At 43.1% G+C, this 24,988-nt stretch overlaps 2 protein-coding genes across 10 annotated transcripts in view; one reads left to right on the top strand and one right to left on the bottom strand.

The window, feature by feature from the left end:
* SH3GLB2 (SH3 domain containing GRB2 like, endophilin B2) overlaps positions 1 to 4,517 on the top strand; it is a 31,013-nt gene extending 26,496 nt beyond the window's left edge. For 4 of the 7 annotated variants that reach the window (XM_090022700.1, XM_090022702.1, XM_090022704.1 and 1 more), the window contains 4 exons: positions 215 to 315; positions 826 to 840; positions 1,701 to 1,971; positions 2,902 to 4,517. In XM_090022700.1, coding sequence (XP_089878826.1) covers positions 215 to 315; positions 826 to 840; positions 1,701 to 1,971; positions 2,902 to 3,009 — 495 coding nt within the window. In that variant the 3' untranslated portion in view covers positions 3,010 to 4,517. The remainder of the gene's footprint in view (positions 1 to 214; positions 316 to 825; positions 841 to 1,700; positions 1,972 to 2,901) is intronic. The other 3 variants (XM_090022701.1, XM_090022703.1, XM_090022705.1) reach the window with 1 other exon arrangement.
* Positions 4,518 to 7,562: 3,045 nt separating this feature from the next.
* Positions 7,563 to 24,988, bottom strand: part of NUP188 (nucleoporin 188) — a 45,357-nt gene continuing 27,931 nt past the window's right edge. For all 3 annotated transcript variants that reach the window (XM_090022813.1, XM_090022814.1, XM_090022812.1), the window contains exons 24-44: positions 23,105 to 23,238; positions 22,327 to 22,433; positions 21,337 to 21,543; positions 20,645 to 20,814; positions 20,290 to 20,359; positions 19,333 to 19,400; positions 18,577 to 18,772; positions 17,967 to 18,044; positions 16,718 to 16,803; positions 16,071 to 16,216; positions 14,978 to 15,159; positions 14,122 to 14,322; positions 13,458 to 13,550; positions 13,076 to 13,234; positions 12,158 to 12,295; positions 11,600 to 11,674; positions 10,623 to 10,832; positions 9,826 to 9,957; positions 9,583 to 9,653; positions 9,052 to 9,181; positions 7,563 to 8,362 (exon numbers count right to left, since the gene is read on the bottom strand). In XM_090022813.1, the coding sequence (XP_089878939.1) occupies positions 8,192 to 8,362; positions 9,052 to 9,181; positions 9,583 to 9,653; positions 9,826 to 9,957; positions 10,623 to 10,832; positions 11,600 to 11,674; positions 12,158 to 12,295; positions 13,076 to 13,234; positions 13,458 to 13,550; positions 14,122 to 14,322; positions 14,978 to 15,159; positions 16,071 to 16,216; positions 16,718 to 16,803; positions 17,967 to 18,044; positions 18,577 to 18,772; positions 19,333 to 19,400; positions 20,290 to 20,359; positions 20,645 to 20,814; positions 21,337 to 21,543; positions 22,327 to 22,433; positions 23,105 to 23,238 (2,824 nt within the window). In that variant the 3' untranslated portion in view covers positions 7,563 to 8,191. The remainder of the gene's footprint in view (positions 8,363 to 9,051; positions 9,182 to 9,582; positions 9,654 to 9,825; positions 9,958 to 10,622; positions 10,833 to 11,599; positions 11,675 to 12,157; positions 12,296 to 13,075; positions 13,235 to 13,457; positions 13,551 to 14,121; positions 14,323 to 14,977; positions 15,160 to 16,070; positions 16,217 to 16,717; positions 16,804 to 17,966; positions 18,045 to 18,576; positions 18,773 to 19,332; positions 19,401 to 20,289; positions 20,360 to 20,644; positions 20,815 to 21,336; positions 21,544 to 22,326; positions 22,434 to 23,104; positions 23,239 to 24,988) is intronic.

Consider the following 24,988-nt stretch of genomic DNA (forward strand, 5'->3'; position numbering starts at 1 on the left):
GAGTCTCTCTAAATTTTTAGAGAACAGCCGCTAGTATAAATGCACCAGTTGGACAGTATTAATAGGAAAGATTTGACCATCAGTCTTTGCTTTCTATGTCTCTATTTCTTTATGGGAGAAAGGATTTATGTTTCCACCTGTAGGGAGGAGTTCAATGTTTCTGCACCTGAACTCCTGGTCAGGCAGTAGGTGACAATCTGCCTTTTCCATTCAGGTGAATCACCTCCGCTGTCTCCATGAGTTTGCAGAATCTCAGACCAACTACTATGCTCAGTGTTACCAGTACATGCTGGACCTGCAGAAGCAGCTGGGCAGGTATGGGATGAGGTCTCCCTGCCTCCTTGGAAGTTTTTTTTTTTTTTTTTACTTTTATAGTTTCAGTAGCTTCCAACTTTCTTCCACCAGCTTTCCAGTGCAAACTTCAATACCAGTAGATTTAAAAATAAGGCCCTTCATATCTTTTATTTTGGGAAGGGAGCACAGTGAAGTTCTCTAATGAATACTGTCTAGGTATAGTGGGACTGGAGTGGGTTTTACTAAGAGTACACCTTTTAAAGAGATGGGTTAATGTGAGTGGATACTGAGCCAAACCAAAACTTAATTTCTAGATGCTTCAAATTCTTGTCTCAAATGAGATTCTTCTCATTAGCATAACTCCTTCACCAGGCAAGGAGCTTTCATAGGCTGTATATACTGTTTTTGCAGTCACTAGTTCTGCATTGTAGGTGGTGTTTTAAGGGCCTAGAGGCTGAGTGGGAGTAATGCAGACTGTCATTCCAGAATGACTGTTCACAGTCCCTCTTGCATTTCTTTCCATGCCTGCAGCTCCAGAGGAGAAATGTAAGTAAGATGTCTTTTGAGAACAGGACCAGGAAAGCTCTTGGTCAGCTTCTCTGTGCCATTTGTGTTCTTGTATAAATGGTGGTACCTGGTTACAGTCCTTAGCCTGCAGGCCCTAACCTGTTCTTGGGATGGCACAGCTTGGCCTTGCAAAGGTAGCCTGCTTGGTGCACATGCTCCATCCCAGCCAGGGTGCAGTTTCCCTTTGCCAGAGAATGGAGGTGGGTGTTAGACAGGCCCTGCCCCCAAGACCTACTATAGCATCTACAAATGAAGAGTGTGAAGGGAAAATGGACAGACTAAATGATGCATCCGAGGGGATGCAGATCCTGAAAGACACCTTGGGAGTCCAGTGCAGGGCCCTAGCCACATCACTATACTTCACCCTTTTGCTTGGCAAGTTCTTCCCTGTCCATCCACCTTGCATCTGCAGCACGGGCAATAGGGCCTTCTACAAAGTTGCTTATAAACTAGTGCTCCTGCTGAAGGTTCAAGTGCACTGGCAGTTCCTGGTGAGCTGTGTACATGTGCTTCTGTTAACCGTGAACCTGTTCAGGTGTGAGTCACAAAGCCAGACTTCCCAGCAGCTATGACCTGGGAGTAAGCCTTCCAGAGCTACTGACCTGGTGGTCTCTGGATTGAATAAACAACATATATTGCATGTGCAAAGTGGCAGAAGCCTTGGCTTAATCCTCTTGAGGGTGAGGGTCTTGAATGCTTGGGTGGCTTGAATGCTTTTTTCAGGGCAGTTCATCAACCAGAAATGTGACTGGGTCACTTCTCTTAAATGGCTCTGCCTGCTTGAAAAAATTCCTGATGGAGCCTTGCTAACTTGCCTCCTTTCTCTGCCCATGCTTAAGACTTCCAGGCACTTTTGTTGGCAATGCAGAATCCACATCGCCTCCTTCAGCCACCACATCTCCCACTACTGTTGCTACTGCCACCATTCCTGCTGTGCCCACCATTCCTGTTGTGCCCACTGTAGTTGGGGCACCCAACCCTACTGCAGCTGCAGAGGGGACACTGAACCCAAATGAAGTCAAGCCCCCTGCCAGTGGGACACGAAAGGCCCGTGTTCTCTATGACTATGAAGCAGCAGACAGCAGCGAGCTGGCACTTCTAGCAGATGAGGTTAGTAGCCTGCCTGGAACTTTTGGCTGCTTTACTGGAACTGCAGCCCTGCCTGAGGGCTGAGTAAGGCCCTGGGCACTGGGACTGACTCTTCTGACACCTTGCTTGCATGCTTGTGTATCAAAGATGTCAAGCTTTGATGCACAGTATAAACTAGAAGTAGCTGCATTGGTGAAAGGGAAATGATCCAAATGCTTCACTGCAATAGGCCAACCCAGGTCCTATTTAAAGCCAAATGATTATGTTCTTGTTCTCACTTGTCCGCATGTTTTATCCAATATTTGAATTCACTGTCAAAGGCACTCCAACAGCTGCCTTGTTTATCTCACCAAGGGGACTGGATAAAGGTACTGCAGGCTGAATGGGGCAGCAACTGGTCACTGGACTACTCGGAAGGTCCTGGGAAAAAATGGACTGTCCAAAATCTGAGATTCCCAGTCCTCATGCTATAGAAAAGAACAACATTTGTTGCTGCCTGTCTTTAATTTCTTGAGACTTTGAGCTTTGTTGGAGAGCCTTGCAGGCAATGTGGTTTAGAGATCACTTGTCAAAGCAAGCTGAGACTTTCTTGTTTTTTTGTTTTTTAAAAAACTCATGGGGATGTCATACATCCTCCTTGTTCTGGTATCTTAAAAATATGTTGGGGGTTGCTGCTGACATACTCCCCCTTCCAAGTGAGCAGAACACAAAGCTGTTACAGCTAGAACTTTGCTTGGGACAGCTTCCCAACTCGTAATGGAAAGGTCCATGAGGATTCCCCAAGTTAAAACTTGTATCTTGTGGGGGGTAAAGGAAGACTAAAGGTGTTGACTGCAAAAGTTAGTGGCAAGTCTACATACAGTGCAGGAAACTAACATAAATCTAGTCCCTGGCTCCCCCTGCAGTTATCTAATGTTCTGTGTCTCCCTTTTTTTTCCCTCCCCCTCTCAGATGATCACTGTGTACAGCCTGCCGGGCATGGATCCAGACTGGCTGATAGGGGAGAGGGGTAACCAGAAGGGAAAAGTTCCTGTTACCTACTTAGAACTGCTCAGTTAAATGCTGGCGGGAAGGAGATTCTACAAGCAAAATGCATCCCTCCATCTCCTAGCATTTTGAAGGCAGATTTCTTCATCTGAGACCATTGCTCTCTCTTCAGGGTCAAAACTCACTAACATAGGATTTGAGAAAGGCAATGAGGCTGGTGCTAAACAGTGGGTTTTTGCGGGTGGGGTGTGGGAAAAACAGGTCACAGTGTCGCCTTTTTCCAGGCCCCAGGGCTGAATTCATTAACTACCAATGCTGCCTGTTTTGAGGGTTAGTTGTCATGGATGCATGATGTTCCTTCCCTTCCTGCCCTAGTCTTGTTTAATGTGGTGGCTTCCCAGGAGCCAGCACTATCTCCTTGCTCAGCAGCTGCTTGCTGGGGTGGGGAATCACATAGTTTCTTGTGTTCAGTAGTACCCATCTCTCCCTCTGTCCCTTGTGTCTTTTAGATGTTCTTCCTGAGTACTTTTTTTGCCTGGGCCAAACTTTGTGTTCCAGTGGGGACCCAAGTCCCTTTCCAAAACTTCCCTGTGCTTAAACACTAACTGTGGTATGTTCCAACTCCAAAGAACAAACAGATTAAGAGTTTTTCTCTACAGCTGAACAAAGAACTAGTTTAGAAAACAATTCTCAATCCAAAGTACTCTTAGTCTGTGGGTAACAATATAGGGCTTCATAGCAGCCCTGCTTGGCACTAATGGTGTCTGGCTACAACCTGGTACAGAGTGACCTGTGAAATGGAAAGAAAGCTTCTCGGATCAGAACAAATCTTACTACCCAGGGCCCATATTGCAAGAGTGAACTTTCTCAGTGCAAGGGACCATGCATCTTGCTTGCATTTCCTCCAAGAAATTTAGTCTTGGGCTGGAAGGAGTTTACAAACCTTTTAAAAGAAACAAAGTAAGCTTTGCTCTGTGTCACTTGTCCAGGCTCACTTCTTTTCCTTTTGTGTGTGGGGTTTTTTTTGTTGTTTTCAGGCCTGCTTTTTACAGGGGTGGGAGATTAGCCTGATCAGTTATTTCTTAAATATCAAATTTGTTTAATTCTAATACCTTCCTCCCCTCTAGTAGAGAACAAACCTGGTGCATCCTTACGGCATGAGGGATGTTTCACTGGCACTTCTGACCATATACCAAGCAGCAGTTAAAACTCTCTGCTCTTTTTCACCCCCACCCCTTTTGCTCTCAAAGATGCCCTTGTGACTAAACCCACCACAGAGAATGGTGGGAGGTACAAGTCCTCAATTCTGGGTGAGAAGAGCTAAGTGAAAGGATCTGGATAGTGAAACTAGTCTGTCAATGAGCTGGGTAGAAAAGTAGCACTTGACTGCACCAAGATCTGTTCCCTACTCTACCCTTGGTATGTCTAGACACTGACTTGCTTGTTTGTTCATTGATCTTTTTGCACTCTTTCCTTGATGGCTTTGACCATCCTAATGTAATGAGGCACAGAGCACCTGTGTATGTAGGGCTCTTGGCTTTCAGCATTGATTTGCCAATAAAACAAACAGCCTGCCCTCATGTCTCAGTATGTTGTGTGGGTTCCATGCTGTCCAATCTCCTTCCCTTCCCCCTCTTGCCCCCTCAAACCAAGTATGCCAAGCTTATGGTATGCAAGAACCCTTAGTGAATGGGGTCACTTAAATTTTGGGGGTAAAAGTTGGAAGAGGGGGGTGAAAGCTAGGAGAAAAGCAGAGGATGTTTTAAGCTTATCCTCCCACAAAGCTACTGACTCACTCCCCTCTTTCCCCCCCTCACTCCCCCCAATATTTTTTTTTAATCTCCTACCTGTCCCTTTTTTTTTCCTTTTTAATGCTTGCTTAAACTAAACTCTACCTAGTGGAAATGTCCTAATGCTGTCTTAATGTTCTTCTGTTGGGGGAATAGACAAATTTGCTGCCTCCTCCTATTGGGTATAGATTTAGAAAGTGCTACTAGGGAAAGGGGAGAATACATTCTGCATCTACTTAAGTTCTGGTACAGAAGAGAACAAGGAGCTGCTTATGAGAAACACAATTGCCTTATTACTTAATTCAACCCAATTTTACTGTAGCTGCTGTGGATGATGCAGGAACTGCCCTTATGAAGTATACTGTTGTTGCTGACTTGTCCCTAAAGCCTGGTTTATAAGGGGGTTAACTATTTAGAGGGGGTTCTTAAAACTTCTCCTAACCTTCCTGCCATAACATCCTGTTACTTAATCTCTTCTTGAGTGTTGGGCATGCCTGCTGCTAACATCCAGCTGCACAACACAATTTCCCCCTCCTTTTCTTTAGAACTGAGACTTCCATAGATGCAGGTAGTGATGACTTTCAAGCCTGGTGGGGAAGTATGGTTTCAAACAGCCATGTTTGAGGATTGTAGTGCCTACCTCCTGCACTGTCAAGAACCTTTCTCCAAGGCAGTCCTGTTGCCTGCATACCCTGCTTTCTCACCACTGGTAGCGAGGGAGACTGGAGGAGCAGCAGTTCAAAAGGTGACGAAAACATTCCATCTCTCCTCTAATTAAACTCACAAATCCTTAATTATCAGACACTGAAACAGCACTACCTACACTGGGAAAATGCCTCTTTAATTAAAGCCTTTAGGAGGAGGAGCAGAAGATGCCTCCAACTCCTCTTTTTTTTTTTTTAGGGCTATGGGTGATGATCAGCTTAAGTGGCTAAATAAGTAGCTTGCCACTTTGCACATCTATTTTAAATCCCTAGTGAGATGCTGCACAAGTTGCAATGCAAATCTCCTTCCTTTACTTCCCTATTGTATATTTGCTATTCACAATTCTTTATAATTTTAGAGCTATTACATGGTAACCATGCTTCTTCCCACCACTATCTTAAATTAAAATATTGCCTATTACGAGAGTTAAGGAAAGGCTGCCAGCCTGCCTTGATGCTTACAATCCCATATGTGAAAGTTGCTAAGCTTGGAGTGTTTTTTCTCACTACATCTTAAATTGACTTACTGGATGAACCAGAAACAGGTGGCTGTCTTTCAGTGAGTGAAAGCAAAGACAAAATGATCTGAGCTGGATTAGTAAGAGATGTATACTTGTACAGCTGCCCCTCATCCTGCTAGATTAGCTATCTATAAAAGGAGCTATAGCTGAAATGGCTTGGTTTTAACAGGTATACCTCAAGGAACAGTAAAGTACTAAAATAATCTAAATAAGGTTAGCCCTATCTTTACAATACTGCCTCTTTAATTATGCTTTATTAGGCTTCTGGAACTGGCATCTCTACTTCTTAAACTAGCTCCTACTACCACTCTTCAAGCATGAAGTTCTATAAGATGATTTTCTTAAAATTCTCTTCATAACCTCCTAAGGAGGTCTGTCAGCACAATCCCAGGACTCAGTCAGGTTACACAGAACTATATAAACTGATGGAAAGAAATAAAAGTACAGGTTTCCCTTGTTTTATGCAGTACATGTGTTCCTGGAAAATGGTGCATAACTCATTCATATAAAGGGAACATACTTTACAATAAGTAGGGATATGTTCCAAGACCTTGACTGTACTGATCCCCAGACCCACTTCTATCATTTTTACAAGATAATTTTGGTACTTACCCATAACAGACAGTTGGAGATAAGTGTCCTGCTACCTTAGAAGCTGTAATGAGGATAGCAACTACAGAAACACAGGCTTGTCAGCAGACAAGTGAAGAATACAGATCCACACTGTATTTTGGTGCACATCACTCCCACAAAGCAGCTGACTGTAGGCTTCCACCACACCGTTCACAAGAGTGAATTCACCTGGCATATAACCAATTTTTGGTATAAAAAGGGCTACTGCATAAAGGCAAATGCACACATACAGAACCTGCATCAAGCAAGGGAAGCGCATAATAAATATTATAACTTACCTGCAACTACTAAAAAGTATGTACACAGATGACAATACCACTTAAACTCAAGACTTTAGTAGTCTTAAGTGTTCCTTGAGACTCTATAATGCCTCAGTGATGGAGCTTTCTTCTGTGTAGTCCAGTATCAATCACAAATTCATTCTTTATGATACTATCTTATTTGTACCTGAGCCTCAAGAAGTGAATCCAGGAAAACATTTGAAGAGGAGACCACAGCAGCAATGAAATGCATACATGTAGACCAGGCCCTTGTCAGAACTCAAGTACCTTCTCCTTGCCAACCCACCCCTTTCTATGCACCTCCAAAGGAAGGTACCATGGCAGCTTGCCCTTGTGCAGACAGTCAATCCCTATGTTATCTACTTAAGAATCCAATATTTTGGAGGTTTAGATTTAATAAATTGACTCATCACCCCCACTTCTGTCAGAGTCCCAGTGAGGGATTGTTTTGCAAAGACTATACATGCATCTAGCATAGAGCCTAAAGTCCCAAAACTTTTTACAGCAAATAGAGTAAGGGTGCAAAGGAGGTAGTGCTGACAGCACTGCTACCTTCTGCTTTCATCAGCATATAAAAGTATCTAAACTTCCTTCTGAGCCTTTAAAATTATGCCTATTACTGCACACAAGATGCCCAAACTGAAGAATCTATTGCTGTAGGCTGCTGTACCGATACACAGCCACACAAGTCCAGTAGTTTGTCTATAAATGTTTTAATATCAGTATAAATAGGGCATGGTTACAAAAACTTGCAAGACAGGAGCAATGGAATTTTGACTTAAAAACTTTTTCTGGATGAGGTGGTGTTCAAATCTTCTGAAATATACAGAACGCACAAACTGACAGGAGGGAGCGCACACACACACACACACACGTATCACCTTGCCTTGCACTGTTCAATACAAAAATAGCAGTAGAAAGATTGCTGGCTGATCCCTTGACTGTACCTCACTGCTGGGGAGAGGAAGATTGCATCTTGTAGTAAGAGCAGAGTTAATGCCCAGAGGAAGATAGAAAAGTTGCCTCCTCTCCCCACCCAGCTGCTCCTGCTGAGCTACAAGCTATTAAAATAACAGGTTTCCGCACTTGTACCTAGCCAGGCAGGGTGCCAGTTCCTTTGAAAGGGCACCACTCTTGGACCTTTCATTCACTCTACTAGTCAGGTTCAGTAGGATCTCACTGGCCGGTGTTATCGCTCAATTTAGAGTATCATCCAGCTCTCCCTCACTCCTCATCACAAGTCCTGCCAAGCGTGGTACCTTCCATTGTGGAAATGTGTAGTTCTGGTGCGAATCCTGCAAAGGGAGGCAGTGGAAGTACAGAACCTATCTCTGCACATGTCTGACAAAGGCTTGCACCAGTTGGATCAAAGGCTCCTGCCCCTCAGGACCAAACTTGGAGGCAGACTTTCCCTGGGGGGAAGGAAGGACCCCGCTGGCAGGAGAAGAGGGACCACCACGGCGGAAGTAACGAGACAGGCTGGAGAGAAGTGTACTCTGAAATGAGACATTCACCAAGAGTTAATTTTGCCAATGTACATATCTGCCCCACCACTACCACCACCACCTTCCCATGCAAGACACCTGAGGCAAAGGACAGGACCCCAGGGGCATTCTGCTGCATGAGTGGCATAGGGGTGCCTGAGGCTGTTTACTCCACACAAACTAGATGTCACCTGACCATAGGTACTATTTTCACTGGATCATTTAGAGGCAGACAGGCCAAGCAAGATGGAAACAGGTACAGTACCACAATATTATCGCCTTCCATTGCCACATTCACACAAGGTAAGCCAGGTCAACATTATTCTTTTACCCACAGCTCAGTAAAGCTCCATTTACGCAATGTGCTCTAGCTCAAAGCAATTCCATACCTCAGTCTGCCCTAGAACATAGCTGGTAGCCAAGCCCCAGGCTTTAGCCACATACACCTGCAGGCCAGTTGTAAGAAGTAAACCTCCAAAGCATTCTGATCATTACACACAGAAGTTTATGGAGAAGCCTTAACTGCTATAGCAAGGTCTGGATATTTTTGCTACAAGTGCAGAATCTCCATTAGACTTGCCAGCTGGCATGCAGGGAGGTACAGCATGAGTCTCAGAATGGACCAATCCACATAAACTAAAAGGCTTGAGGAAACTAAACACAGCATCAGAGGAAGAAAAAAGTCACTCCCCCCAGCTTACCAGCTCTGAACTGAGCTCCTGCTTCATTCGCTGCTTGTCTCGTGGATGCACAGCTGGATCCTTCAAGTACCGAACAGCCTGGGAGATGAGCAGGTAGAAACAGTTTTCCATTGTAAACATGAGCAGGGACCTGTGCAAAAAAGACAAGTCAGCACAAGTGCTACCACTGGAAGACCATTAACCCTCAGGAGCACCTGGGAGCAGACAATGCAGAACAGGGAAAATGAACATTTTACTCAGGTACAGGTATTATATTCAGCTAAGTTAGATCCATCTAGCCATCTCTTCCCCTGTACCCGCCAATGGCTGGGAGCACTATGGGCCAATTTTGCATGCTAACCTAGCATGAGCCCTGCCTGCTTTTAAGCACTTTGGTAAGGACTGGTGAACCGCTTGCTTGACATGAGACAAGAAACAGAAACAAATGTGGAGAGAAGTTAACTCAGCCCAGTAGCTCCCAGTTTGGGTGAGATGAGGACCCCTAAGCCTCTGCTCCACAGCCATATCCAACTAAAAAACCAAGAAACTTACTTAAGAGTTTTTGTCCCCTCTTGTGTATTCAGCCCTACAGCTTGAGGGAAGGGCTCCTTCTTCTTATCCAGCTTTAGGGGGGAAAAAAATTATTAAAGACTGGAGTTCCACAAGGAGAGAAAAGACTTACAGGAGCAAGTCCCCATTCTCCCTTAAAAGGGCAGCTTAATAAGTGCCCAGAGAACACTGTAACTACTGCACAGCCTCATGGGCCCTTAAAGAACTAAGAACACAGACTCATACCTCTCCCAGCATGTTAAGAGCCACGTTGACTGTGGCCAGGAGGGTCCCAAAGGAGGGAGCGACATCTGAATCAAAGGCTGGTGTGGTGAAACTCAGAACAAAGAGCACATTGTACTCAGCAAGGTCCAGTGACTGCAGGGAGAGAGGGACAGAAGTCATTCAAAGGCTATGACTGTGGTATTGCAGCAACCTCTAGCTCCTATATAGTGCTCTCGCAACCTGCAGATCTTGAAGTGCTTTACAAGGGACTGCCTATCATATTATCTCAAGGTTAGAGGGAGAAACTAAATCTGAGATCAGCCAGCATCCAGGGGCAGAAACAAGGATAAAACCCAGTCTTCTGAGTCCTATCTAGTCCATTGACCATCCACTGCAGACACAGAACAAATCCAAACCACCTCAACAAATCAGTGGTAAGAAGGCTGCCTTCACATGCTGCACAGTCAGCAGTAATTGATTGGATCTAAGACTAGCTGGACTACTAGTTTGCTTTGGTAAATAAGGGTATGTATACATATGATTTTGGAGAACAGTCCAAGTGAAAGCTACAGAAACAATTGTAGTTCCACATCTCAAACCCTACATAAGTCAGTAGGTTAAATAGTAAGACTTCCTTTCTGATCTGTGACCAATTCCAAAGGCTTCCTGTTTTGAGCACTGCCTTTTAAAGAACAGCTGATAGATTCAGAAGTGGGCTATCATTTTCTTTGGAACAAACTCATGAAATCCAGAACATAATTCAGGATGCTCTTAGCTCCTTCCCCTGCAGATATCTGTCTCTCTCCTATCCCTGGTACCTGATCAAGGAGGATCTGGCAGAGGTCAGGAGTGAAGTGGCGCAGGGCAGCCAGGGATTTGCTAAGGATTTTCAGGAGACTGTACTGCACTGTGCGCAGGGCCTTCTGCTCTGCAGCCTCTGATTCAGGGTTTGGATGCCTGGAGGAGGTCTGAGAGGTACGCTGCACTCGAGGTGTCACACCTGAGGGAAGGGAGTCCCCATTTTTTGTCTGTGGAAGAGGAAGAGGAAGAGAACACACACACACAGGTATCATTTCAGTGTCCTGTGCTAAGACCAATCTTTGCAGAAGATTAAGTTACTGGTAACAGGAAAGCTGTAGCAAGGTACCCACACTTTGCTTAGCCCAATGAGAACATAGAGCAACTTCCTAGAAGCCTAAGGCCTTCAATTATCTTGCAAGAAAGAAACACACCTGTCTGTATTGCAGGAATGGAATCTGCAGACACCATTTAAAACTCCATGCACTGGGAAAAAAAAGGAGTTTCTAATGAAACTTGCCAGAAAGAACGCTAGCTCAGCTGTAAAGATATATCAGGAAAAATGCATCCTCTCTGTCTCAAATCTACCTAGAGAAACCAGAAGAGCTGGAGCCATGTTTTCTTGCTGCTTAAAGCGAGCCAAGGGCACCAAGTCATTGGCCTATCAATTCTCATTTAACCACAACAGTGGCTTCTTCCCAGCACAGCAGTCTGCTCTTAAGTAGCTAATACTGATTACTGTTTCTACATTGGATATCTTACATTAATGGCGACTAGCCTACAAAGTATACATTGTTTTCAAGCTGTTGTGTGTAAGTCCTGGTTACAGAGAGGTACAACCAACTCAGCTTTGGCTACTGAACTCCAGGGTTGGTGATGATCCATGGTTAAAATCTCTGGAAACAAGGACTGGATACTGATCAATATTTTATTGGCTTTTAAGTGAGGGACCCAAGACTGTAACCCCTCCCCCTTGTCAGCAGGGTCCCCTCCTCACCTGTAGATAGTGCTGAAGCATTTTGCGGCTATGCAGAAGGGAAGTACAGGCTTGGCACAGGTAACACAAGTTCACCTGAAATAACCAAGAAAAATAACATTCTTAGAGGGCAAATTGAATTCATCCACCAGTACTGCTCTCTCAGGTACAACTTTGAGACATCCAATTTTTCTATTCCCAAATCCCCTGAGACAAGCCTAAATGATGTGATTATTATATCCTAGGCTTCCAGGGTGGGGGTTGGAAAATCCAGTCCCAACAGAGACAGAGGTGCTTCAACCAGAGATCAGGCATCAGCAGAATGTTCAGGTTTTCCCAGACACAACTGACACCAAGGTTCCAGCCTAGATGCACTGAGACACTCAATCCTCCAACAGTTACCACCGCTCAGCCCTAGTTAAATCTATCCCTCTCATATAACTGTACCTTGTTCTGCAACTGAAAGGCTTCATGCTAAAAGAATCATTTTCTTTCGGTGGCCCCACTTCACAACAGTTTCAGTGAAAGGGCTCTCTGTTAGACACCGGGTGACTAGTATGACAAAGTGTGTCACTTTACCTGCATGTCCCTCATGAGCTGTGGCAGGTGGAAATGCCACTCTTTCATAAAATTGGAGAGCTGAAGAATGAAGCCAACAGTGTGATCAGCTTCTTCCAGACAGGCCAAGTTCTGCACAGTCCGTACTGCATTCAGGCACTGGAGACAGAATAATTGAGATGACTGCCACAGCACAAAAATATCCATCCCTTCCTAGAAAAAGCTGAAGGTGCAGAGATTTATCCCTAGAGCCATGTAAGTACACTTTAATAAGGAAACAGCAACGGAACAACTACAGGCAATGACACAGCCTCCTGGATTTATTACGGCTTAAAAGTTAGCCAGCTGACCCATTTGGCAGGTAGTGGTGCCACAGAATAAGACAGCTACTGTGCTTACACACACATCCAATTAACTGCTACCCTAGAATAGGGTTTTTCAGCAAATTTGCATCAGTTTGGCTGATGCAGGGATTTAAGTATTGAGGGAAATGAGTTGCCCACCTGAATTGTGATGGAAACCTGACTGCAGCATTTTTGTTACCAGAGGGACTAAGAACTATTTTTAGCGGTGAGCTCACTCTGCTGCTTTTTTTCCAAGCAGATGGGTCACAGACTGAGCTCTCAATCAACACTTCTTGATGCTGCTGTTTTGAGTGGACACATGAAACAGTTATAGTGGAATTATAACCTGGCGAGTAAGAGCAATGAATGTGTGTTGACTGGCCAGAATCTAGCAGCCTAACAATACATCCATCTCCTGCCTAGCCACTGTGATTATGTTGGAATAAATTTCCCCTTCTCTTTATCTGTTTTTAGGTCAAGCTTTCTAAGGCAGGGATTGTGTCTTTATCTAAGCCTGTCCAGCACCTAACATATTATGGGTGCTGCTGTTATTTACAAAATAAGTGGCAACATAAAGAAGTAGGGGTGAACATACTTGGAGAATCCTCTCTTGATGGACACCCACAAAGTCCAGTGCTTCTGTCAGGAAGTTGTACCGAAGCGTCTTCAGAAGGCGCTCCATCAATGACATAGAGAGACGATAGACCCCAGGCCAAGAGGGGGCATCCAGAGATTTCCGGGATGAGGCAGGAGTCTGAACATACCAGCCACAAAAAAATAAGATTTACTTATACTCCTGCTCCCACAAAATGACACACTTTTTTCACAACAGCATGAGAAATTCCAAAGTCTGGGGTGATGGTGTTCACCTTCTAAGTCCTGGTGACTGTTCTGCCAGCCCTAGACTGAAGGAGGCATTCAGGTCTTCCCAGTGAACTTCCCTATGAGTTTCAAAAGCAAAAACAGACAGCACTCACCTGAATTGTTCCATTACTGCTAAGCTGATATACACTCAGGAGGGGCAGGCAGACACTCTGCGTGACACCTGCTCCAGCCACAGCTGCAGCTCCCTGCAACACAGAACAACCACTGTCAGAAGAGGTACCAGACCCCTCTAAACTCACACCCATCTAACCTGAATTTCTCTCCCCTAGATGGTACTCGTTTTCATAAAAAGATCCACAGGACTGCGTTATGCATCACCACCAACATTGTGCTCAACTAAAACAACCTTGGGAAAATTCTCTCTATTCCTCATCTTGGACAATGATGAACTTCAACAAATAAGTAATGTATTATCAAGGCTGTAAAGTGACCAGATGCCTATGCTCCAGTGCTGTTTTAGCCCTATTAGCCATGGTGTTACATTTGCATGGCAGAGAGGTATTTACAGAGAAGTGTCTTGATCTGAATTACAGGTTTTCTCTAGGACAGAATCAGTTCTGTTCCTCTATCCTAGACAAACCATTACTCGGGAATGGAAAAACATAAGAGGCCCCTGTAATTCTTCCCCTTTGACAGAGTTGTATTAGAGCTTCTTATAGGTTGATGGTGCCAGCATACAATGGAATGACAACAACTCCATTTGAAATATAGGCCTAAGAGCAGAGCAACAAGTTCTCTTCCATTTGCATTTCTCACCTGTTGTGTCCTGGCTAAGGTAAAGAGTAGATGCAATGAGGCCTCCGTGAAATGAAGGTTCTGTTTGACTCTCAGGCTGATTTCCAAGGCTGTGAAAGTAGTGGGAAGTACAGGGACCTTTCTAGTAACTTGCAGCCAGTAATCTCCATCTTCATCTATTTCACAGAGTTCCTTTGCCAGATACAGCCCCAGAACACAGACCTGCCATAAGAAGGAAAGGGGAGGATACAACACAGGATAGGGAAGAAAAAGGACAGACATTACAAGACTGTCAACATCTATTGGGCATTTACTACTGGGATCCAAACTGTAACCACTGCCCATAAGGCTATGAATTATGGCATGTGTAACCCCTTCCATAGCACTGTACATTTAAAGGGCTGGATAAGTAACAACTGTGACAAGGCTCCTTAAAAAAGAAGCAGCAACAGTCACATTCTTCCAGTGCGCTACTTGGAGGAACATTGGGCAGGTTGTAGCTGTACTCACAGCCAAGGACAACCTGCACACTGGAGAAAATCAGCAGTTGGGAGATGTGGTGGGTTCAAGTCCCAGCTCTGTCACAGACTTCCTTCTGTAACCTTAGGAAAGTCACTTAATCTGTTTGTGCCTTAGTTTCCCAAGTAGTGTGTGCTTTCAGAGACCCAGGATGAAATGTTCCAACATGCTCATACAACAGAAGAAGCAGACTTCCAAAAAGCATCTTCCAAGTAATGGTTGTACAGGAGGAGAATAAATTCACCCCATTTTCTACTACGTAATAACTGGTACAGATAGGGCATGTCATGGTGCATAGCATGCAGTTTTGTTTGCATAGCAAAAACATGGCTACAGAGCAATTAAACAATCCTCTTACCCCATCTCGCTGGTCCTTGTGTTTAACTCGGGAGACATCATCTGTTTCCATGCTGTCCTTGTCATCTGCTGAGTCTCCAGAAGTCAAGTTGTGCCTCGTCTGATCAAACAGCGCAATTACTTCATCCTGGATTGTCTCACACACACTCATCACCAACTGGGAGTACTGTGGGATCTCACTCACTGTGGGACACATACAGAGCAGACTGATTCACTACGTCATCCTAAGATTTAGGTTTCCAATTTAACTGGTACACTAGTTACAAGTCCAGGTGCCATACTTTCTAGAGTCAACAGGTATTCAGTTTTCATTTAAAAATCTACAAAATTGTAAGATACCCCAGAGGGACCTACACAATTAGCCACAAGCTTAGGAGGATTCCATGAGGGAGTAGAGGATACTCATATTAAGAAAGATAGGGTGTTTTTATTTATAAAGGTGTACAAAAACCTCTTATGCTTCAAAGCACAATGCAGATGCTGACAGAGGCAGCACCTACCTACTGCTGGGATTCTTGCATGTTTTTCTGAAACAGCTAGTACTTTCCACTGCTAGAGATAATACTAAATCCAAGGGACCTGAGAATATGGCAATTCCTGTATCCAGCAGACACCCAATTCCTGTTCTGGGAGTCCTCAAAATATTAATTTCACATCATAAACATATTCAAACCTTAGAATAAACTGATCCTCCTTCCACACATTTCTAGCTGATTGCAAGCTTTCATCAAGTGTGAGTGTTAAATTAAGACTTTCCCATTCAATGTGAATGCCTCCCAAAAACTTGTGCAAGGAGATGGGTTTTCCAGCATTCCCATCATGGGGCCAAAGTCCACACAAAAGACCAAATGGTAGATTGCCAAGCTTTCTGAAGCAGGGTTTTGCCTATAATTCATCACTATACAGTGCCTTGGCAAAATAGGAGTCTGACCCTCACTGAAGCCCTTGCATACTACACTATAAAAAAATGAATGAAAAACTAAAAGAGCAGCTCACACTAACTGAATATTCCTGATTTTGAAAAGATAGAGCAGGACACAAATGCTTTCATAGTGACAACTCTGATCTCGATAATGTTTCCTGGGTCAGCTCACCTTTCATCTCTTTCATCTGCAGGACAGTGATGAGAGCAGAGAACACTCTGGCCTTGGTCTTCTCCATCATCTGCTGATCCGCCTGCAATACTCCCTCCAAAATCTGCGTCAAGGAGTTTATGATTTTATCCACAGAATTCAATTCACTGACAACAAAAAAGGGAGAGCTCTTCAGATTAGACAAAATTCCTTGCTTAACATTTTGGTTGTCACTAATTTGTGTGAATCATGCCTGTGAAGTTTTCAGATACAGTTTGCGCTTTTTCAGTACAAGAGACACTCCATTTAAGTTACCCCAGGATCTCCTCAAAGACTCCCCGCCCCCAGGAATTTGTACTGTAAACAGGGTGAGACTACACGCTCTGACAGTGATTCAAGTTTCCTTGTTCCATCTCTCCAATAAGAAAGAACTCAAGACATTAAAGTATTGTTTTCCAATAGAGTTTAGCAGTAGACATTATCAATATTACCTTCAAGGTTAAGAAGTCTGTCATTCCACAGGTTTACACAATAAGGTATCCCCTTTTCTTCCCAAATCATCAAGGAAATTCTGGCTATAGCAACTCACCTGGACATCTCATAAGGTCTTACAATGATCTGTGACTATGAACTTGCCTAGCAAAGAGCTGTCCGAACAAGATACCTACCTTTTCCACTGTCTGAGCAGAATCAGAAGAAGGGTGCATAGCATAGATCCCAGCTGCAGGCAGGATACTGACATGGGAACCAGCAGCTAAGAAGAAATACCCCATAGTTAAAAATGCAACATTTGCAAAGAGAAAGAAAAAAAGAGACTCAGCACTAACAGACAGAGTACTAACCAGTGCTCCCCTCCCTGCTGGACTGCTAATTTCAAGCAGACCTTGCAATGAACAAGGAGCACGGAGAAACACAGCCCATGCTATAATGGAAGGGGTTTACAGTACTCTCCAGTATAAAAAAAATTATTGATGTACCACATAATCTGTCGTTCACACAGCTAAGGGAATGAAGAGCGACTTCCACTTCAGTGAAGTGTGGGAACCTAGATACTAATAACAGAGCTAGACCAGTCAGTCCCAGAACTAGACAGAACTCCCAGAAGTAATGCCACTACATCTTAACAATCAACTGTAAAATTCTCTGTTTATAAACTCAACATCTCAACTTGTAACCCTTGTGGAATGGGAAATCTAGTATGCTGGATTTCATCTGGTTTACTAAGCCAGAGTTTCCTCCTACCATCACTTGAAAAAGGAGAGAAAGAAAATTCTCCCACAGGGAAATACCTGCCTAAAATATCTGCTACAGCAACTGCCAGTCTGTCTAAAAGGACTCCAGAATTGGGAGATGCAAGAAATAAAGTCTTGTTTTCAACAGCAGATGAGACTACTGCCTACCACACTGACTAATAGTTTCACATTATTTCCTTGTGCTCCCCATACGCTTATACCCATCTGTTGTTTTTTGTCTTACAGATTTTAAGCTTCTGGAGACAGAAACCCTCTTTTTGTTGTGCCTGTTCAAAGCCTAAGCACAATAGGGTCCTGGTCTATGACAACAGCATTTATGTGCAATGGTAATACAAATAGGAAGGTAGCTGAAATCAGGACACGGGATGAAAGCCAACAGTTTCTGACTTTCAACAGCTTGCAACACTGCAGGATTCCTAGTCAGAACTATCTGCAAGGTCACACAATGGCCAAGTATATCAAATACAATCAGTCAGAGCTGGAAAGCAAAATTATTCTAGAGAGGGCCCTTTTGTTGCAGCCTCAACTCAAAGAATCAAAAAATGATGAACCTCAAATAGGTACAGGATGAAGGTCTTCTTAGCACAAACAGGCAAGAAAACTGCACACTCAGTCTAAAGCTGCAATTTATCAAAGGACCACATACTGAAACACAAATACTTACTAAAGCCTTGGTTCCACTTAGCACATCCAGAAACAGCTGCTGATGGACTGCAGAATCAGTCAGATGCATTATATCTGCCTACGGAAACCAATGACAATGCTCAGATTAATCATATGCAACAGTAAAAGCTAAATTGTATTTCCCATCCAGCATGAACCCTACTGTTTTTATGAAAATAGAAACTGTCAGTGATAGTTGTTACCGGCAAAAATCAACACTTCAGTGACTGGTAACTGGGAGCAATATATACATCAGGAAACTTTATCATTTTATCAATATCCATTTAATTACTGAGAGCAGTAATTACCAGAGGTAGACAGTATTACTGGCTTCCTTTACACTCCTTTAAAAATAGTAAACTATTTCCTCACCTCTTTGCACACACAATATGCTAGTTGTGATCAGTCAGTAAAATAAAACCCAGACAGGTAATTTAGTTGTAAGGTATTGGCAGCCATCTAAATCACAAGTATACATACAAATTAACACAGAGAAAAAGCAAGCAGCCTGATCCTTCACCCCTCCATCTGTGGCCTCAGTAAGAAGACTCAAAACATTAATTTTATGTCAGTGACACAGGAATTAAAAATAATGTCAATGTGACTCTTACGTGACTAGTAGAGATGATCAGCAGCATCCGCCAGGCTGAAATCAGCATTTGATATTCTGTCAGGGAGGCACAGCTGGTACCCTCTGTCTCTGCCACATGATGTGCCAGTGACTTCACATATCCTGACCAGTAAGCAAAGCGCTTTTCGATAGAGAATTTCCTCAAGGTATCTTTTAGGGACTGGTCCAGTGAGCCCCTGACAAAAAAAAAAAAAGAGAAGAAATCAGATGCATCTTCATTTACTCCTTGGTCAGAGAACACGCACCCTGAGACTCGTGTTGGAAAGCCATGGACACAGCATGTAGGGTAAAGATTATTCCATATATTAGAAAGAACTCTGGAGAGGACTCCTCTGATTTCATCAAATGTCACCAAGTACAAGTAACCCCTGGAGAGAAAGCACTAATATTTTTTTAAAATGTCATTTTCTACATAAGCCTGATCTCTCAGAACACTAAGCAGGAAAGTAACTGACCTGAGGAGGGGGATTCTGTGCCCAAATGCTATCTAAATCTCTCCCAGCTTCGCAGCTGGTCCAGTAAAAGATATTGCCCACAGAAATCCTTGCCTCTCACAAATGTAAAAATATCACATTCTTACTCAGAAAGTTAGATCTTTGCATGCATTCTGGTGACTTCAGGAATAACAGGAAAGAACTGCATTTCACTCACAGGCACTAAAGAACTTCATCCTCAGTGTAAAGTGTCCTCAGGTATACTGAACACTTAACAGAAGAGCAGATTACCAAACACTCACTTGACTACATAGTAGATCTCCAGGCAGATGATTTTCATGATTAAGGCACAGGTGTCCAAGACACTGAGCTACAAAGAGGGAATAAAAGCAGAGCATGAGCAGGTTACTCATAGCTCCAGGTCAGATCATGCCAGACATTCCAAGTCCTGTCCAGCAAGAGCAGAGTTTAGGACTATGAAATTCAGAGTTCTCCTTCAGGCAAGAACACTGGTGCTGTGCAAGCAACCCAGATCTCCTGCTATATTTGGACATTCAAGCATTATATCAACAGAGCTAAAGTTCCTCCCTCTCTTGGGCAGAGGGAGAAACGTAAGGAAGACTTAAGACTTGTGCCTGCTCAATCCTTCCAAAAAGGATGACGGAATCACAGCTGTACAGAACTGTCCGTCCCAGGAGAAGGACAAGGCCATTAGGGAGGCATGATGATGGAATGGTTTTGTGAAGGAGCAGCTGCCTCACCAGACAGCAGTTCATCTCTTCTCCCAATAATGGAAGAGAGCCTTGTTGAAATCTGCACTGCAGTTAGATGAAGGATTAGTATTTCCCCAGAGAAGACAGAAGTTCCCAAGATGGAAAGATGACAAAATCCTCAGGACACCACCATGCTACTAATCTGGCTGAGGAGAGAAGAGATTGCTCTAGGTATACACTATACTTCACATTTCTGGAGTACTAGTTCTTTACAAGCCAGTAAAGAATGAAAGCCTCATCCCTCTGTTGACGTAGATGTTATCTCGATTTTACAGATAGGGAAGGAGAGGCAAAAGTTTTAGGAAACTTTTTCTAAGGTTACACAGCTAGCCTTCACAAAGGAGTTGGAAACAAACCCTAGGACTCACTTCTCCTATCTATCCTTAACCAACTTATGAAACTCCCTTTCAAGGAGGAAAGCCACATAAACTACTCACTTCCACTTAGATAAACACAGTTACCTTTAAGTCCTTATAAACACCTCACCTCTGATGTTTCTGAAGGGGGAGCAAGGATCCCAAACAGGGGGTTGGTTAAGTTTTCCCAAAACTTGGGCCTGAAAACAGAACAAGCAAAAATAGTGTAAGTTGATCTGTTTTGCCTCTGCAAAAGGCTTAACTACAATAGCCTGACCTGGCCAGCCTTTAAGTGTAATCTCCACTGCCTGAGAAATGTGGCATTTCACATACTGTATATACAATTACATTCACACACTGTACTTCATTTTAAGGTGGTTATTTCTGAAGATAAACAGATGTCTGGCGTTTCAGTGATAGGGCATAGAGAAAGCTCCACATGAAAACTTCACAGTCAAAAACAGTATAGAAAAGTAAAGACTCACTTGGTCCGCAGAACAAGCATAGCACTATCCCGACGGTCCTGCCACAAAGCATGTAGGAACGCAATGGCAGCACGGTGCAAGAGGGGAGGGCACCAATATCTTTCCTGCTGCTTAGAGTCTATCAGCTCCAGGACCACCTGGAGGCAACTCCATTCCCCCAAGCTGAATTCCTAAAGTGGGGGGGGGGAGAAGGAATAAGGTTATCTATATATAATCAAAATACAGACATCTTCTGTTTCAGTGTGAGATTCAGTTCCATCTAAGTAATACAACGGGAAGCAAACCTTGATCACAAGCGTTTGATGTGTATATAATACAAAATGCTTATAAAGAATTTATAAAACGTTGAGGAAAGGAATAAACTGTTTTCACAAGTGCAAGATGAACTTACAGAGCTGAAAAAAAGAAACTGAACGATGTTACTATTACCAGTCTGAGTAAAGACAAGTCTTGGATAATGCAGAAAGATGCTCCCTTGGTTAAACCAGGTTACAATGATACTGGGGGTATACCTTAGATGCCAGAAATGTCCTTGTATTACATGTATACACTGCACTTATCTTACGCATATCAGACAAAATTTAAATTGAATCAAAAATTTAATTAACACATGTGGAAACTTGTACAGACTGAACTGACTGAAAAAAAAAAAAACAGGAACCCTACGTGCAGACAAACAACTGGTATTGTACCTTTGACCCATCATCCCCATCTTTCACTTCCAGGTTCAGGAACAACTCAATAAGCCCAGGTTGCGTCTCTACAGCAACTGTGAGGAATTCCAAGATCATGACTTTAATGCGCATGTCCTCAATCTTACTCTGAAGACGAGTCAGGAAAGCATCACGGATAGCAGCAGCATCACTGCCAAGGCAGGCATACACAGACATAGGAGCAACCTGCAAAAGGGAACAGATTCTGGGAAATGAAAATCATTTTACTCTGTGGTGCTTCTTTTCAATATGAATGAGGCTGTAGTTTGCTATTTGAAGTGAAAATCAAGAACACTCATCTTTGAGCGAAGGAATGAGGAAGAAGTCAAGAAAGTTTTGATCCTAATGAAATGTGGAAGACTATTAAGTTTTTCCAAGTTCTGGTCACCTCTTTAGAATTCTGCCCCTTGCCTATTTCATCAATAGAAGAAACATTAAGGAGAGAAACAGAAAACTAGGAAGATTTGGGTTGATAAACTTTGAAAAAAAAATACTCCCCAAGCTGCAGCATTCAAAGCATTTCTGTAAAACCTAGACAAGTTTCCAAACTTAACAGGTAAAATTAAGGGGCTCTTGAAAAGTTTTAATACAGGATTCCTCTTCTGGACATGACCGTAAAGCTCAAAGTGAGAAGGATTACAAGTTGTATCTAAGGATTTGTCTACAAAGGGAAGTAAGTTGGTTAAAAGTTCCCCCTCCTCTCTAGAAGTTCTCATGCAGTTGCAGAGCAGCCTTAGATCACTGTAGCAAGGAGGACAAAGCTACTGCAGTCCAGACCTGAACGAGAAGCCTCCACATGGGAGGTTTAACTCTCTCTATTTGGGGCATGCTGAGCTCCCACCTTTAGTGCCTTATGTTTCTTAAGTGTCCCTACTTGGTCAAGTCCTAAGGGGGTTGCTAGGCAGACAGTTTCAGTAATAGAATTAGCAAAGAAAATATATGAAAACTCTTGTGAGAGACTGATCTTACTGTAGCCAGTCGTTTAAGCAGCTGGATGGCAAGGCGTGGTAGTGCTGGGTCATGCTTGTGGTAGATGTATTTGGCCAAGACAGCAATCAAATTGTTCCCATGAGCACCTGGGAGAACATAAGTAAAAAGTGACAGGGGAGAAGCTGGAATTACACTGAGTCCACTTTAAGGGCTCTCCTCAAGACTGCAATTATTTACTGTGCAGTAATTTTCTATACTGGAAAGAACGGAGAGTTACAGGGAATGAATTCAACCTTCTGACAAATCAAGGGAGAAATCCAGATACTGATAGCATCTACTGAATCTCTTTCAGCCCTTTTCTTGTTAGAACACAAAAGGAATGAAAATAACACTACCAGCTCATCTTAAAGAAGACATAGTAGGTCAACAAGTATTAGCATTCAGGGTCCCCTCGCTGCAGCAAAAACATTAATGTCTGGAAGACCATTATGGCTGAGTGGGGAGCAAGAGAAAACCAGTCCTGGTCCTCTCTCAAAAGTGGGCCCACCATTATATGATCAGCCCTTAATAGCATGAGAAGAAATTATATAGGGAAATAGACATGCTAGTAAATAATCCCATGATGCAGATCAGGCTAACATCCTTAGTCTAATTCTTTGAGTCTGTGTTGGAAGAGAAGAGTGCCCTTACTCTTCTGGTGCACAGGATGAAAACAGCACCACTTGGAAAAGTCACACACAATTTCAAGAAGTTACAAGTTAATCAGAAATAAGAAACAAGCACTGCTTCCCAGACTGACCAACAAGGAAGTACATACCATGCTGTGTGAGAGCCTGTTCAAGTGGGGATACCACACTAGAAGGAGGTTTCAACCGGATGACATTATTAGTGACTGAGAACGCCAACTTAACCGTCTGGATCAGCAGCTGGCCCTGGCCCAGTGACTCATCGCTGTGTTGCCAAAAAAAAGTCAAGGTAAATAAGTCAAAATCAGCTCTGATGCCCTCACTATTTGTATAATACTCAAATCTGCATATTTAGGAACATGAAGACCTACCAAACTAGGGTACAAGCTATAGAAGGATTGTATTCACGCCTAAATATTATGTGAGCATTGAAATATAAAATTCCAAGAATACAGTATATACACAAGACCGGTCCTGAATTTAACAGCAGCATAATAAAAGAGTGTCATACCCTTTGTGCTGCGAAAGAAAACACTTCCTTGGGGAAGTGAGACTTTCATGAATGTCTCTGGGTCTACCAACATAAACTGTAACTATATAGAGACTCACATACGATTCACAGCTTCTCTTTGGAAGAGCTATCTTCAGTTATACTTGAGAAGCTGCCTCGGCTATAAGGAAATGTGAAGCCTATTTTAAGTGGAAATATGAGATATGGTAAAACCTCTAGCCTACAGTCTGAGACTCAATGAAAAGGCAATGTTTGTCCAAAAAAGGTGTGAGATGCTTCTGCCTGCTCTTTATTAGGTGGGAGGTCTCATATCATGTTAGATGTTTTGCAATACATAGTTTAGCACACAGTTTTTTGGAGGGAATGAGTAACCTATATAACAAAGAAGAAAACTGAATGAGGAGAATAATGGTAAAGAGAAACAACAGGCAGCAGGGGAGGGGGTGTATTGTCTGGGGAAAGAGTTTGAGCTGCTGCAGGAAACATTACTTTCTATGTATTTACTTCTGAGTATTTAATAATTTTTTCTAACAATGAATTTATGAAAGCTAAAACCTCTGGTAGCTCATAGCACAGGTTATCATAGTGAGTGCAATATTAGAAGCCTCTTGAAAATTGCATGCTCATGGAGATGTGAATTCTGCTATATCAATAGATGCTGATGGATCTATGAGACCTCTAGCTATGGTACAGCTTTCCAGTTGGAAAGGGGAAATTTTCAGGATTATTTTTACAGAGGTATTAGAAGAAATACATAATGACCTGCTATCCTTTCTCCACCAGAGCCAACTAACTAGCCTGGCTGCTTGTGTGTATGTGCTAGAATGGGATGGCTACGGTAAGGTAAGAAGGTGAGGAGAAACAAACAGCCATAACTGGGACAGAGTCATTCAGAATTCAGAGTGGGAGTTTTGGAAGGAAGGTCACCCAGAGCTTTGGCTGTTAGGCTGGAGAGGTCTCTATAGGAAAGGCTCAGTATCCCTCATCTGAACCACGGGTTTCAAAGCTGCTCACGCTGAGAGCAACAGTCCCTACTCTCTAGTGTCTACGGGAATTTACTTAAAACCCCTACCTAAAGTTAGCATCCTGTGGGCACAGCCTGTAAGTTCCTAGAACATAAGACATTTCCTCTCATGAAACTTAACTCTACAGGCATGAAATGTGACCGATAACTTCCACAAAAAGCTTTAAAACGCTCAAGAAGTCCAATCTGTCCCAAATACAAGTTTTTCCAAACGGCTTGCTAAAGCAGTCCTTTATCAGCCCTGTCTGAGAACTAGCATATAAAACAAATGCAAAGTTTTCAAAGTAAGCCACTTTTCAGTTACCATAAAACAAGACAATCCTAACAATTTTAAACTCCTACTTCTATTTCTTCAAAGTCCCTTTAACTACAAAGCTATTTCACTGACTAACCACAAACTTTCAAAAAAGTTTGCCATATACAGATACTGTAGAAAAGAAAAAAGTCAAGCAGAAAGGAAGTTTTGCAGAAAGACAAAGT

Source organism: Crocodylus siamensis, chromosome 11, assembly GCF_052110815.1.
Source record: "Crocodylus siamensis isolate JL-2025a chromosome 11, ASM5211081v1, whole genome shotgun sequence".
In the NCBI taxonomy this organism is placed as follows: Eukaryota; Metazoa; Chordata; order Crocodylia; family Crocodylidae; genus Crocodylus; species Crocodylus siamensis.